Here is a 16,714-nt window from a genome sequence, read left to right on the forward strand (position 1 = left end):
GCTGAAAATGACACCGTTCCACACATAATTCAAAAAAGAAGAAGAAGAAGAAGAAGAAGGAGGAGGAAAAAAAACCAGGAGAAGAACCTCAGTGAATTGTTTTTATTAACTCCCTCATTTAGAAAACACAAATGCACCAAACAATATCATACATGCACAGCTTCAGCATATCAAGATCAGCTGATGACTTTTCAATGTGAAAACGTAATGCCACGATCTCACGGAGATCACCCGCACGTTAAAATACCGAGGCGTCGCAACAGAAAGGCCAAGCGTTGTCACCCAGAGATCAAATGGTCAGTCTTTACGGATTTTTTTTTTTTTTTAATAAATTCAATGAAACTTGTTTTGTGATCAATTTTAGTCTTTTTTTTTTTGGGTCAGAAAACCATAAAGGTGTATCAGTATAAAAAGGGAAGAGATACTATGCGTGTTGTCGGCTGTGCGCTGGCTGGCTACCTTGTAACAGGTAGTGTTTGTGTCATTGCACCAAAAGGCTGTGTGTGATAGCAGCTGCTGAGAAATGTCTCTGCTCATGTATTTTTCAGATTCTGGGTTTGACTGAGAATTACAATTGGAACTAGGACACCGCGGTTCGGTCTCCCAGTCGGGGGCTTCGAATCACAACAGAACGCATACAGTGGGTAGAGGATACTGTACTGAGGGAGAACGTGAGAGAATCTCTTGAATTGGCGCCCGCTTCTGATTAAAAACCAACACTTGACCTTTGTGCAGAATAATTGGAAGAAAATCAGGTACCATATCAAACATAAAAAAGAGAAAACAAAGTCGAAATTAAAACATCTCCACAGTACCAATACGTTACAAAACAAATCGGTCGGCAATGCTTCTAAGTCCCCAAGACACAGGGGCATGAACTGTGCGACTCTTGTCTTTTTTCAGTTCATATAGTCGTAAAATGAGCCAGAAAGATGCATTTCCTGTGTAAACATCAATGACACTCTGTGATGAGAGGATGTGGACAGGTTAAACCACATGTAAAGCCACACGAAACGCAACAGGATTAAAAGACAGCTCTCAGGTAGTTATCAACACTCAGTGGGGCAAGAAAAGGTTTTTTATCTTAACATTTAATACAAATTTGAACCAGTGAGATGCACCTGTTGTGGCTTTGGGTTCATTTTTTCTTTTTTTCTTTTTCCTGCCCGTTCCTTTGCTCTGTCAATCCAGGGCAGTTTCAAAGAAAAGCCGACGTTTTCAACTTCTACCTTGATCACAGCCGTTGGCTTTCTTCTTCTCAGACTGTCCTTGTATTATTCTATTTGAATGTTTGCAGCGGTTCAGCCGCCCAGGGCCTTGAACCACAGGTGAGGAAAAAGTAATGTGTTTAAGCAATTTTTGTTTCTAAATAGCACCGAGGTTTCCTTGACGGATCTCGTCCATGACACAGTCGGGCGGGCTCAGCTCATAACCACACAAAACACCCACACACACACTTTTTGTGGCGTTATCTTGATGAGATTGTCCTGATTTGGTCTAAATCCTGATATATTAGTCTTGTGTTGAGTGTCATTAGTAGCATTACCCCTCTGCCCTTTCTCACTGAAGCCCCTCAGGCTTGCTCTAATTTATTAAGATGTTTTAATGTCTGCTAAATCATGGCACACTGCCGGCTTTCCATTCATCAAGTTAGACTGCTAAATAGACCCTCGTGTTGTGTGCCGCCACGTTTCCGATCTGGCCGGTGCCGCCAAGTTTAGAGCGTTTCAAAGATCGAGGGGGAAAAAAAAAACAGGCCTGAATACCTGAGCATCGTGGGTTTTATCCGAAACACATAAATAAACAATGACAACACTTAACCACATAAAAAAAGCCAATACAACAGACGAAAGAGGACAGATTCACACAGTATTAAAAAACACAGCTGACCACACACTTAGCCAAACAATGTCTTAGCTGGTGGCTCGATTTCAATTATCAGACTGGCACAATTGGCAGCGCTCTAAACCTCTTGTCCCAACTGCGATGGCTGACGATGCTCGTGATTGGCTCGGGCTGTGTGGTTCCTCAGATGGATGTAGACTTCAGCAGCAGCTATTGATCACTGTCCCTATTGATGAATCTGTCAATTTTATGTCCCAATAACTGTTCAGTCTATGAAATGTCAGGGGGGAAAAAAAGGGGACAATATGTAATAATTATTTCATCCACAGCTCAGGGAAAGGTTTTAGAGCATTCATATCGTCTGACTAGGAGTCCATCATGTTGAATTTGCTATTGTGATCATTTCAGATTGACAAATGTCTCCTTCTATCCGTTATTCAAGTGATTAATGGTCATGATTAATGGTTATGATATGAGGTCTTTTAACAAAGTTAGCAGATGAGCAAATAACTGGTTCAATAAAATAGAGCAGTGGGTATTTCACATTAATCTCATATCAAATGACTTAGATCTGCAGTCAAAAAAATTACAAAAGCTTATTGTTTTTTTTTGTTTTTTTTTTTTTGTAGATTGACTCATTTGAAAGTATCACAATTCGGAAGGACATTTTTGACAAGCTTTTCAACTGATGACTGGAATAGAAAAGCAATAACACCGTGCCTGTGCATTAACTGCGAAGCTGTTGGCAGGTCATGTAAGAAAACCATTATCTAGTGTCGGTGCTGTAAAAGACGAAAGACAGATTAAAAACAGGTCACATTATTCGGGCTTTGGATCAGTGGCACACATTTTCAGTCTTTCACTGAAAACATTTGTTTTCTTTCAGTTGGCTGTAAACACACATTGCTAATAAATTGAATAATAAAAAAAGTGAAACAAGGTCAACCGAAGCTGATTTTCTCATTTCCACATGCCTGGAAAGCCATGGTGTGAAGCAGGTGTGATGTGAATGTCGGATTGTCACCTTCAGATTACTGGAGTTGATGATGGGAGCCTCCCCTTTTCTACTGATGCTGAAAATGATGAGTGTGCGTGCACGAGAGTGTGTGTGTGACAAGCAGTACTGTCTTGATCAGGTAAACAAACACGGCACAAAGAGACCCTAGCAGGTGCTGGTGGGTGTAATTGTGAATTATGTGACAAAGTGTTTACAGCAGACAATACTATGAGGCTCCATAGGTAACATTCAGGAATGGGAGCAATCAAAATTCTAATGTTCAACTTTATGAAAAAGAGTAATTTCCCTGAAATGAAATAATCAGCATGATGTGACAATAAAGACATTCTGCTGCTCTCCCACAGGCCAGGCTGGTACAAGCTGGGCCCTATTATATTTGACAAAAATTGCAGTTTGTGACTGACCAAAAAAAACTAAAAATACTTGTATGTGTCTTTATACTGTTGTTGTCAGCATAAATATGTTTACATTTGTGGTACATCGCTATTTTGGTGGGTTGCTGTTATCATTATCGACCAAATTAACAAAAAAAAAAAAAAAACAGTTATTTTCTTGGTGTTTCGGCAGTGCAGAGTATGATGTAAAGCGGAATGACTCATAACTGGCTAAATGTCTGCTCTGCCGAGCTTTACCAAGACCTGAAGTCATATCTATTTGAGTATTTCCACATAGTGTCTTTCAAAGCTGCAGCAGCATCGCAATATATATTTCCAAATTTGTCTGGTGAAACATCCCTAATTCATAAGATTTAAAGGATTCCTTGCGGCCAGAGAGCCAACATTACTGAGATTTCCTTAAGCGTTCATATAGCAGCAGTTTGTTCACCGCCAGCTGTCGCTTTCACTGCTGCTTGAATGATCCACTCACACAGCAGCCATGAGGCGAGGTGTATGCTTCTACTCTTCTGAACACACTAGTTCTGTGGACTTCAGAAAGCAAGGATCATCGTTTTGTTCATTCTACTGTAAACAGGCTACAACTCTAAACCAGCCCACTGAAACCTACAGGAGGTCGTCCTTCTACCAACTGTTAGCCGCTCTGTGATCACATGCAGAGCAAAGCAATCTGCTTATCTGATCGCTTCAGTAACTCAGAAACTGGGACAAGAAATGCGTCGATTAAAACTTTCAATGGAGATGATCTTTTGTGATTTCATATCACAGTTTTTCGGGAAAGTGATATAACTCCCCTGTTAATAGTTTGATCTCCGACTGAGAATGGAGCAGGGGTTTTCAAAGTGTGTGTGTGTGTGTGTGTGTGTGTGTGTGGGGGGGGGGGGGGGGGGGGGGGGGGGGGGGGTGAACACCCCTCGCAGAGCTGGAACCACATTGCTCCCTTTTCAAACTCCTCAAAATGTCAAGCTGTACACATCAAGTCATAAAATCAGCATGAATACCAACTTCCTGGTATTCTTCCCATTATGAAATAGTATTATTAGTGCCTGTTGGATCCATGAGCAGTAAAACGCAAAGCTTCCCTTATAAATACAGGACAAGTCCTCAAACATAGTCTGCAACTGTTGGCTTTACACTAAAGCTTCTTATTTAAAAAAAAAAACAAAAAAAAAACACTTTATTTGATCTTCATTAAACTTCACTTTCTGTTTCATGAATAATTTTCTTGGCATGTCCCACACTTTGAAAACTGCTGGAACACAGAAGTGACAAGTTGTCACATTTGAGCAGCTGGAGCCAGTGGATATTTGGCTGTTCCTCTCAAGAAAAGAAAAGAAAGTATTCTATTAAAATAACAGTTTGAAAACAAATACTGAGCACAGGAAGACAAAACACGCAGACAGGAGTGAGCCACCGGTGCTGTTTCTGTGTGCAGGCAGATGCAATCGTTAGAAATGCAAAGTAAAGTTTAATCCATCAATCAGAAGGCTCGTCTCTTAACCGATCTGAGGCATTAAAACCTCTTGGAGCCTCACGGCACATTCAGATCTGAAAAATCAAATGATTAAAAGAAGGTAAAAAGGGTAACGCTGACACTATGAAGTGTTTTATGAGTTTCATCTGGGACACAACCAACTGTTAATGGAGCGCGTAAAGATGGAAATGGCTGCAGTATGCTCTGAAACGCTAAATATCGCTGACCAGTGTCGAGAAGTGATGGCGTTATGAAAACCTCCAAAGGCACGGGCACAGGCGGACGAGCATGTTCCTACTGTGCACTGAACAATTCAGACATTCCAAACCAAGCAAAATCTTACTGGGGGACCTCTGCATGAAACTGAGAAGGACCAAGAGTTAAAGAAAGCATGTAGCTGTTTTAGCAACATGAAGGCTGAAACTACTTTGGCACACGGATGGAAGTAAGGCATCTGTATCATTCTAAAGTTTTAAAGGAAAAAAGATCTGAGATGGAGCATTGTTTCCCAACGACAAAAGTGCCAAAACGGACCTACTTTCAAATAAAAAAAAAAAACAAAAAAAAAAACAAGAAAAGTTGGCGTTCACTGTTAATTATGCGGCAGACCGCACGTTCCACTCTTGCACCACGTCATACTTGCAAAAATAACACGGCAAATGCGGCCATCTCCAGAAAAGAGAGACAGAGACAGAAAATCCAAAAAAAAAAAAAAGGGCACTTTCACAAATCAAACGGAAAGGAAAATACCAAATACTGAAAAGCTGAAAAACAGAGCAGAGTCTCTCATTGTGTCACAACGTTGACCTGAATGTAGATATTGCGATGGTGAGGACCAGGGAGAAGGGGGAGATGTCCACACTGCGGGCTCTGGAGCCACGGGCGCTCATACCTGGAAAACAGGAGGGAAATGCAAAATGACGTCTACCTTTTTAAACGTAAGCTTGCTGCTACGTCAGCTATAGCACACGTGCGACCAGGAAGGTCGAACACATTCCAGCTGAAGATAAAACACTTGGCTTTTTGGAAAGATAAAATATGCATGGGGACGTTTCACGGGGGTGCTTAAAATGTGGCAAAACTCATTTATGCACTGGCTTCTGACTGCACTAAGTTAAAAATGTATTAAGGGAACAGGGTGTAAAGGGACCAGGAGGAGCCCAATGCAGTTTGTTCTCGTCGCTAGTTCCATCATGACACTTTATAAGTGAGCCAATTAGCTCTCGTGGATCAGCGACTTCCTTCCTACAATGACATGTCGTCCATACAAAACTCCTTCACGGACCGAGGAAATGTACATAACTGATGCAAGAGACATCCCTTCTGATGCTTCAGAAACTCCTTTCTATAAACACAGAGTACAGTTTTGCCAGCCGAAGTGTTTCCCTAACATCTTTCTTTTGCTTTGAGGTATCCAAAGACTGTTTCTCCCAAGAAAAAAAAAAAAAAAAAAAAAAAAAAAGAGGAGACGATTTTTCAAGGGAAATTTTTAAAAGAAAAGCTGGCATTGAATTCTGTCTCTCTCAAGTACTGTTTTCAGAGATTCAACACAAAACTTCAACAATGCAAAACAGCATTTAGAGGAGCCCCCCTGGAGTCCCACAGGACGGTAATAACACCAAGTAAAAGAGCAAGCCTGAGACAGAAAGATGGATTGTGCTGCATATTTCAGCAAAAATATAAACCCAGAAGAGTCCAATGAAGGGGGGGGGGGGCATTGGGGACATGAGTAATGGCGAGGCAACAGAGGACAAAATGTCCCTGTCAGATTTAAAAAGTGTTAAGTGACTTCATTTACAAAAAGCAGGTAAATAATAAAAAAATGGCGGTTCTGTGGGATGGGGGTTTTTGTCAGTAAGAACATTTCCAGCGCACAAAAGTGACCCAAACGTAGACCAGAACTTGAACTTTTCCACTTTTAACCATAAAACCAACACAGCCTGATGAAACATGCGTCTTACTCAGTTGGTGGACTCGTATGGGGTCGGAGGGCGGGCCCAGTCCGCCTTCGCTCACTATCTGGATGCGGATGATGTAGTAGTCGTCCTCGTCCTCGGGGAGGGTCAGCTCCGCCGTCGAATTGGTTGTTATGAGTGTGTTTACCTCTTTGTGTCGCTGTCTCCTGTATGACAGCTGAATGGAGAAAGAAAAAAAAAAAAAAAAAAAAAAACACGGTGGGGAAGTGACACGTTATAAATATGTATGCCTTCATCCTGAAGTCCAGGTTTTCCCTCGGCCCGCTCCCTACTGGGAATAATCACATGGCTGTGGAAGTTGAACTCACTTGATAGCCGGTAACTTCCGACTCTGATTCCATCGCCACCACAGGTTCCCAGTAAAGAGACAGCTGAGAGCCAATTAGGGTCCACTCGACATTCAGCGGCGGCTGCGCTGGCGCTGCATGATTTGAACACAATACATTTGTATATGTCAGCACAGAGACACATTAGTGTCACGCTTACACACTGCAATTATTACATTCCTCTAATAAACGGCACAACTTCCAAGAACGAAATGAGATGAAGATATTGTTTCTGCTGTCTTGACGTTTATGATTTGAGCGTGCAAACACGCTCCCGCACTTATTGACTCGCTCAGTATTGTTCCCGGCTCCATTCAAAGCCTCGTGCAGAAGCGGAGTCTGAATCACAATCGGCGTGGTTATAAATTCGAGCTTCCTGCTCAGCCGCCTCCTCTCGCTGTGACTTACGTGGTTTCTTGGTGGTCACATTGATTGCAGGCAGGAACGGGCCGGTGCCTGCTGTGTTGAAGGCGCTGACTGTTAGGAAATACTGCGTGTGTCCTGCCAAGCCGCTGACTGTGACCGAGGTTTGGTTCCAGGGCACTCTCACCTTGCCCATTGTCTCCGGTTTAGTGTCGTCCTCCCAGTAAGCCACCTGAGTGACACACAGAGCACGGCGTTTGGTCTGCAAGCAGGACGTATATGGATCCAAATAGGAGCAAGATGCGTAAAATTAACGTGTATTATTCTAACCTGGGAATCGTGTGTTTTCAAATGATCGGCTTGCATCTGGTCAAATAGACTTTGTCACATGTTTCCAACACATATGACCAAGTCCAGCTGACCTGATAGAATTCACTTTGAGATGCTGGATGTAAAGCATGTGATCCAAAGCATGATTGATTAGACAGACCTTAAACCAATCCGTACACAAAAAAAGGCACATTAAAATTATGCTGTAAAATAACAGGAAAAAATTTGGCTGTTGTGATTTCAGTCTGTTATTTTCAGGTTGCTGGGTGTCAGAGCGGGCCATTGGTAAACCCATGAAAACCAGTGGCTTTGGGCTGATTTTGGCTTGTTTACAGTTGCTGTGTTTTTATGGGTACTTTAGTTTCTTCCCAAAGTCCAGAAACGCGCTCTGGAGGCTGTCTGGTGACTGTAAATTGCTTGTAGATGTAAATGTGAGGGTCCGTATCCAGCCTTCACCCGTCGTCAGGCGGGATCAGCTCCAGCGATCCAGATTTTTAAAGCAATCCAGAAGACGGATGGATGGATGGATGATATACAGTCACGGTCCCTGTTAAATAACTCAACAAAGATAACAACAGTCCAAAAACTGTTAGAAGCCCTATTTTGCCAAAACAGGAAATTAAAACAGAAATTTACAATACATAACAAAAAAAAAATGTAATGCTAAAGCATTTTTACTTTATCACCAAAACAGTTAATCAATTATCAAAATGAACTTTTGTCTTTTTTACATCCCTTGATTAATTGATTTATTGCCTCACCGATCCAACAATACATCAACGCTGAGTGACATTTATTTATTTTTGCACTAATTAAAACCTGACAGATTAAGATCTGCTTTAAATACTTATACTACGGTTTAAGTGCCAACTGAGGACATCAATCAAAAAAAAAGTGATTTTTTTATCACTCCTCACCATTAGCCTGAATATAAATTACCCAGAATGACTTGCCCGTGTGCTTACTTACTTTTCTGTCATCATTATTCAGCGGTTGCCGGTGTCGACGCATCAAACAGACGGAAAAAGCTCACCATCACGGATGCAAATGAAGAACCAACGTGGGTTTTTATTGAGCAAAAGAATAACATCATCTCACATTAAAGCCTTTTGATCAGCCTGATTATTCTGTCAGATGCATGCAGACGAGGCAATCAGGCCGTCCCAGTTTTCACATGTGCCACATAATGAAATCAGCCGTTCTTGGATTTAAAATTCAACACTTTAATATTCCTATTTTCTTTGGAGAATAATGATTAGGGCGCAGATCGATTCCCTCGGTGCTGCGGGGTTGTTTTTCGGTTTTCTCCCGTTTCTTTTGGCATTCCTCGGTGTTCTGGCGGGCCTGGCGAACCGCCGCCGCCACACGGCTACAGATCATGACCGCAACATGAGACAGCAACGCGGACCAGCCATTTTAATTTGTTCTCTCGAAAAAGCGCTCCGACACGTTTCCCCGTCGCATCGGTACAAAGGACTGTATAATTTTTTTGTGGTAACAGTGGTCCGGCTGAGGCTGCCATCGCCATGGCGACACGGAGTTTGAGAGTGATGGCTCCGAGGTACCGACGGGGGTGATGACAAGCATTCGAATTGTGTTGTGTGTGATTTCTATTTCCATTTAAAAGAGTAAAATGTACCTCGTAGCCCAGAACCCTTTCAGGGGTGAAGGAGAGCGCCTGCCAATTCACCTCAATCTCAGAGGCTGAGACACTTCTGGCCCAAACTCCCGCTGGCATCCCACTTGGCTCTGAAAACAGACAACAGGACACTGAACGCCGCTGCCGCCCTCCAACAACACAAAGACAAGCAGAACAAATCTCTCCATTTTTTTTTTTTTACATTCATCACCGTGCGGCGTTCTCGTTGATCCCTGCTCAGATGAATCAGCGCACACAGGTGGCGTTGGTGAATCGACAAAGCACACCTCGCTACCGACTGACCCCCACTCAGAGGCGGCATAGATCTAAATGCCAACCGCTTGTTACTTTGGCTCAGCCATTCAAGAGAGAGAGAGCGAGAGAGAGAGAGAGAGAGAGAAAGAGAGAGGGGGGATGCTTTGAGACAAACTCCCAATTCTTACTCACTGCTCTCACCACTTCTCAATAAATCACATTGTCTATAATTTTCCCTGCAGGTTTCCTTGCTGTCAATAATCGCTACAGCATAATCAGGAAATAACTGAAAGAGTCGGAATGGATCTATTGTTTAAAGTATTATGAGTGCATTCACGAGTCAATATAATTCATTCATAAGGGTTTATAAAAGATATTAACGATGTTCAGTTCATAATTATTTTGCAGGGGTTCTTACAGTATTCTATGTGGTGGATATATTATGTAACAAGAGCATTGTTCATTATGTTTTATGTTGAAATTCCAGGGGTTTTAAACAGAGTTCTGGGTTGTATATCATGCTGTATTTCTCAATTCAATGATTTACTCATCAGTCAGAACCTACGATGCAGCGAGTGGAGCTGGGAAAAAAATACAAAAAAACAAAAAAAACAAAACTGGAGCTTAGGAGGGTGAGGTGGATGGAGGCCACCGTCAGCAGTGACCTGTAATAAAAAGGTTCCAGCGAGGTCGGGGGGGGAAGGGTCACAGGGCGGCAGTGAGACCATCGATGTTGTTTGTTTGACAGTTTTAGTCGTCTGTGGCAGTCCCAACAGAAAAATGGCCAAATCAGAAGACGCTTGGACAGCATCATTAGAGTTCTGAATCTACATTCCAAGCTAACAAAGCCATTTTACAAAGATCTATGTCAGTGTTAATAAAATATCTTATCATTACTGATTTTTACAATGTGTTACAGCAGTTGAAATTATTTTCATAAGTGTGAGTTTTAAATGAAATGCACCCCGGGACTTCAACTCCTTCCATATTAAACTGTTGTCACTTTGCCATGAAGTTATAAAACAGGATAAATGATGAGCCGATAACACAGCAGATCCAACACTTTTAATCATTCATGAACCTTGTTATAAGTTGATTATGCACATTTATCACCTGTTTTATAAGGATCATGGATGCATTTTAACTACTTATGAATGTGTGAATGAATGCATTACACCTCATAGGAAGCTAAAAAAAAATCAGATTTTAATAATGTAATGCCTTCACTCATGTTTCCTCACTTCAAGCTCTAATTAAAAAAAAAAAAAATCACATTTAGCCAATTTATGTTAGATCTGAAAAGCCTCACTGATGATGACTCAGAAGCTACATTTTTGTTGCTTCTTCTGAGTGCACTAATAAAATTCTAAATAATTGTAAATGACAGCATAGACATCTGTCCAATGTCTTGTGCCAAGAATGCTTTGACATTCTGAGACTATGATTGGAAAAAAATATGCAAATTTCTCAATTTTCTATGTAAAGTTACAATGGTCAAATGGCAGAAAAGAAGAAATCATTCATTATATTTCCTGTGTTTTCTCTTTTTTTCCCTCTGCTTAGTCAGCTGGAAGTGCAGCGGCTGCATTAGAACCACGATTCTGATCTTTGTCCTCTTAAAAAAAATCAGTAAAAGCTTTGCGGCGCTGCTCAGATCCCACTCGCCACGGTTCCATTACCTATCTCCGCGCTGTAGATGGTGACCACCGGGCTGAAGGGCCCCTGCCCCTTGCTGTTGTATGTGCCGACCTTGACGTGGAACGGCGAGAAGGGCGCGATGCTGTCGTTGCGGTAGACGTAGCGCGACGCGCCGGGCGCGGAGGTGGCCACGTGGGTCCAGCTGACTTCCCCGAAGGCGCGGAAGGCGATGATGTAGCCAAAGCTCTCACCATTCTGCAGTTCCTCGGGAACGGGCTGAGAGTGAAACACAAAACTATAGTGATATTAAAACATATACAAACCACTCACGTTCGCGCCACCGCCGGGCTCGCGACAATCGCCACCTCTCCTCGTGGCACCAAAAGACATGAGCGACCCTCAAATTGCTTTCGTGACCCACCTGATAAAAATAAAATGAGTATTAAAATGCCATTTAAAAATAAATCCAGTCTTATGACAGATCATCCGCGCAGCATTAGGAATGAAATGCTCCTCTGCATTTAATGAAATGAGAAAACTTAAACAATAAGATAGCTTAGCATCGAATGACTCCTTCGATTCTGACTTTAACTTGGCATTTTCTCCTTACATTAGATTTGGCAAAACAACAGTAATTCATCACAGACCGAACTGTCACGCTCAGCGGTCTGTGGTATGCATTGTTGCTGCTTTACATCCAGAGTCTAACAAGGAAATTACGACAAGTTCTCCGGCAGATTTCAATCGACCCCAAATTTATGGCACCCACGAGCCGCAGAGACGAGGAGCTTTGATTTAGCCGGAGATATTAAGCACCTCACTTGAGGATGAAGGAGCCTGACTGCAGGCGCTCTGAGTACCAGACTGGAACATAAGACTGATGACTTACCTCCCACGTGATGACCAGCTCAGATCTGCTCCCACCTCCGCCGCCCACGTCACCTGGAGCTGCATCTGGAACTGCAGCACAGAGACGGCGTCCGCATAAGACACGGCGCCAAACTGCACAGCGGAGAAAAAAAAAACACACAACCCAGATGGGTTTCGTTTTCTGTACCGGCGTCCTCGGTCCGGGTCTTCACAGACACGGGGCTGGGCTCGCCCACCCCAACGCTGTTTTTGGCCAAGACACGAAATTCGTACTCCACCCAGGCGTTGAGGTCAACCACGGTGGCTGTGAGGGTGTTCCCATCAATGATCTCAGGGACTGAAGAAAGAAAAACAAAAACAAAACACAGGAGCTATTTAGAAATCATCACTAAACACTCGAGACAAAGCAATCTGAAAAAAATACATTTGGTAATGTAGACTGCTCAGTAATGTAAAATGTGAAATCTTTGATTAGTTTTTTTCTTTATTTTCACTAAAAGGGAAGAAAAAAAAAACACAGTAACAGCTCCGCAACTATACAGAATCAAGGGAACAATATTGGTTTTAAAAGATAAAAGATTCATGCTTCTATCAACTCCTCAGAAAATCTGAAAACCAAAACCAAAAGAGGCTGTTTTTGTGATTTTCTGTCTTGTTTTGCTCTTCGTTCAATGTATTAGTATATTTCTGTACATAAACAACAAAAATATTTTGTTGGGTTAGTGCAATGACGTGGATTTTTAATTCATCCATCCATCCATGTGGATTTTTGCCTTGACTCTGCTAATTCATTTTAAATTTAAGTCACAGAACAAGAGAAAAAAAACTGTTACGCATATGTGAATGAACACAAATGAAAATAACTGATTGGTTAGTAGTTTTGGGCAAGACTGAAGTCATTTGAGGGATTTACGTAGAAAAACCGAGAACAATCTGTAAAGTTTTTCAAGTAGTTTTTCAAAGGTGGATCTTTCTGTCCTTAACGACTCAGTTAAAGTAAGATCTCCTGGTTAATTGTTGCTCGAGCTGCTCTTGAGGGACTGTTGTTGTTTGGCCATATATTTTACTGGGATGTTAGTTGCTGTGAAATGACTACGTTTTAATTGGTGATCCATAAAACACAATGGATGAGATCAAATTATAGCATAAACAACAGCTACATAACAATGGGTGAGTGATGCTGTTATGTTAACGTATTACCTTAAAACCCTGCATCAACACATCTAATGGCAGCATAAACAAAGCTTTGGAGATCACACTGACAGTTTCTCCATGTTATATGCTAAATAATACAATCGGATTGCATCGTATTGTTCACAGCTATGGATCAGAACAATAAGATCAGTTTTGCTTAACTTTCTGTCAAAATATTAATTTAAAAAAACTGTTAAAAAAGCCTGTTTGTGAATATCGTGCCTTTTATGAATGTGTTCATCAGTTCAAATGCAACTCTGAAATAAAACTAAAAACAGCAGATTTTACTTTTCTCTTGGTTTCTCCTTTGTTTTACACTGCGACACACGATATTGTGATTTATGAGAAACAATATAAGAATTTTGTTGACAGTGCAGTTATATTCTATTATTTGGGGAAAAAGGATAAAACTTTGCCTTTATGCTTTCTGTTGTGAATTTAACGTTATTACTAGAATCTTATCCTCTGAATTCATCCAGCGTTTTTCAGGAAAAAGATCCAGATGGGAGAAAATCAGCGTTTACATTCAATACAAATCTTTTCTTAATGATCACACAGAGAAATGCGATGCGTGCGCATGCATCTTCAGGGGCCACAAATCTAAATGGAAAAAAAAAAAAAAAAAAAATCAGTGAAGACATCCACACATACATATTTATAAAAGAGGGGAATAGAAATAACGGTACAATATATACAGCATATGAAAAAGACTGAGATAAATCTCCACAGAAAGTAATTAAAGTTTGAATGAAATAATATAAAAGCAGTAGGAAGGACACTTGGGTCCTCTGAGCGGCACCCTGACCTGAATCTCTTTTGTCTCCGGTCCTTCCCTTTTCTGCAGCTGACCTACACCCTGACCCCGCTGCTGAACGGGGAGGAGGAATAACACAGCTCCCCTCCAGGGACCTGCGAGTTTTTTCTGAATAACATCTTATCAGCCAAAAGATATATATATATATATATAAAAAAAAAAAAGGAAAGAAATTCCTCCTCCGAGCGCGGCGTACCTGTGTTCACCCTCTGCCAGCCCACGGTGAACGGGGTGCGGGTCTGGACGAGGTAATTGGTGATGGGGCTGCCGTTGTCTCTGCCGGGGCTCCACGCCAGCTGAGCCGTGCTGTCTGTCACCTCCTCCACCGTCACCGAGTCGGGGGGGCTGGGGGAGCCTGGCTCCATCGCAGGAACAGACACACACTGTGAGGCGTTCGCACGGGAACAGATGACACCGCCGCCGAGTGTGTGTGTGTGGATGTATACGCGCACGCTCGCAAAACCGTGCGTGGAAAATATGTGAGTGGCGCATATATTTGCATTAAAAACACATCCAGCTAAATTATAGCACAACGTGGCCCTGATATCTTGAAATCAGCATTATGTTGAGGAGCAATACTGCCCTTCACAAGGAATTAAAAGTTAATTCAAGATTTATCCCCCAGTATTCACCTGACTTGTAATCCTTCCCTTTCATGGTCCTTCTGGTAATTGATCGATGAAACAGCAGACGTGAGTAGATGCAGGGAGTCAAATTAAAAGGTATAAGATGAAAAAAAAAGGCGTCTCAGCCACCAAGAACCACAGTTTTATCGTTTATTTTCATTATCCCACCAATTAAGTGGTGTGATGTTTTACTTTCGCCTCATCTACGGTTTCCTGTTCTAATGAATGTGTCGGCTCATCAGAAATAATGGACCACTGGAGAGCCACGAGACAGACCCAAGACTAATAACGCCCCGCAGTTTGCTCACGCGCCTCACCAGCACTGAAGTGGCTTCTGATTCGAAGCGAAATATCGTAATTATTAAGGCGCTAAAAGATTATTTGGATAAACAGTCAATGCCGCCCGAAAGAAGAACGGATTTGTCTTCATGATTATGCACAATATATGCGTTGCATCCGCTAATGCGTCCGTGCATATGGATTTACGAGGCACTCTCAGCGTGCGCGTCGCACAGCAACTGCTGAAGCGTGTGTTTTTGTTTACAGGAGCCTTCAATGTACGGCCCTCATACGTTCGGCTGTAAAGATATCGATCTGTGTAAAACTCATTAGCAGCTCTTAAAAAAAAAAAACAACAAAAAACAAAAACAAGGTAAAAAAAACTAATACACTGGCCTCATTAATAAAAAAATAATGGGACGCACAATCAAGGATCAATTCCTTATCCTCTTAATTAAATTTCATTGGCTGAAGCAAGGAGGCGCTGTCAGTGTCTCCAGGGGTTTCAGATAATTTGTTATTAACATGGACAGACGGCGTATCTGGGCTTTTAATGTGAACTTAGCATCAGGAAGAAAAGAGAAGGAAAAAAATAATCTTTATATACGAAGCGCACAATATTAGTTGGACGTGACCTGAAAAGGGTAAAATGCACCGTCAGCCATGTAAGAAATGAGTTTAAACAGCAATACGTCACAAAAGTGGTGAAATGAAAAAACGATAAAGCGCACGTTAGCGCGGCGCTGGATCTCCCTACACATGACCTCCGTGGATAATGACGATGATGCAACTGTCAAACAAGCATGAGCGCCGCTGAGTGGTCTGCATGCTAATGACCGTGATGTTGCCCTTATACCGTGACCTTCTCCATCGCCACCATCACCACCCAGCGGAGCGTTTGCGAGGCATTGTGGAGTGGCAGCTAAAACATTTTCCACTGCCATTGTGAAATAAATATTAAAAAAAAAAAAAAAAAAATCCAGATAATCACTCAAGAGTCTTTGTGTCAGGAGCGATTATCATTGACCTTCAGTTCTGCGAGAGGAGAGGACCGGAGCCGGAGCCGGACTGGAAATAACACCCCGCAGGATTATTGAGCCGCCTAATATGCATGATTGTAATAATATTTCTATTGCCAATAGCCCCAATAATTACTATTACTTTGAGATCCATTGTGAACGTCCATATACTCACCAGCGATCACAGCGCTGTTTTAAAATCACATTTTCGAGCACATGTTAGTGGAGCCATCAGGGAAGGCTGGACTGCAGCCTGTTGCTTCCTCACCCGTCTCCCCAGGAATAAAACGACACAGACAGTTACGACCTTGTTTGATGAGGTGCCGAGCTTCAACAGGCTCCCCTCTCAAAAGCAACATGTGTAAATGGATATTTCAAAAACATTAAGCTTTATAAAAGTAGACATCGTCTGTTTCCAGATTTGATATGATGCCATTTGATAATCAACTTCACAACATAAGGCCATTTCTTTATAAAAAAAACAAAACGATTTGTCAGGTTTCTGTTGAATTTAAAGACAATTTAATAAAGCTCATGTATTCATTTGTGTCTATAAAATAATTTTAGATCATATTTAATTAAAATTTGATAATTTGAAAGAAAACATCCAATACATCCAATACAAATATTATGGAGAAATATTAAAGAGAGAA

At 41.7% G+C, this 16,714-nt stretch overlaps 1 protein-coding gene across 1 annotated transcript in view; it reads right to left on the reverse strand.

Annotated features, from left to right (window-relative positions):
* cntn3a.2 (contactin 3a, tandem duplicate 2) overlaps positions 1-16,714 on the reverse strand; it is a 37,776-nt gene that overhangs the window by 118 nt on the left and 20,944 nt on the right. Inside the window, exons 15-23 of the mRNA XM_030118157.1 lie at positions 14,334-14,492; positions 12,317-12,466; positions 12,149-12,219; positions 11,301-11,535; positions 9,367-9,476; positions 7,443-7,629; positions 7,017-7,129; positions 6,694-6,865; positions 5,347-5,624 (exon numbers count right to left, since the gene is read on the reverse strand). Coding sequence (XP_029974017.1) covers positions 5,527-5,624; positions 6,694-6,865; positions 7,017-7,129; positions 7,443-7,629; positions 9,367-9,476; positions 11,301-11,535; positions 12,149-12,219; positions 12,317-12,466; positions 14,334-14,492 — 1,295 coding nt within the window. The 3' untranslated portion in view covers positions 5,347-5,526. The remainder of the gene's footprint in view (positions 1-5,346; positions 5,625-6,693; positions 6,866-7,016; positions 7,130-7,442; positions 7,630-9,366; positions 9,477-11,300; positions 11,536-12,148; positions 12,220-12,316; positions 12,467-14,333; positions 14,493-16,714) is intronic.

This window comes from Salarias fasciatus, chromosome 20, assembly GCF_902148845.1.
Source record: "Salarias fasciatus chromosome 20, fSalaFa1.1, whole genome shotgun sequence".
NCBI lineage: Eukaryota > Metazoa > Chordata > Actinopteri > Blenniiformes > Blenniidae > Salarias > Salarias fasciatus.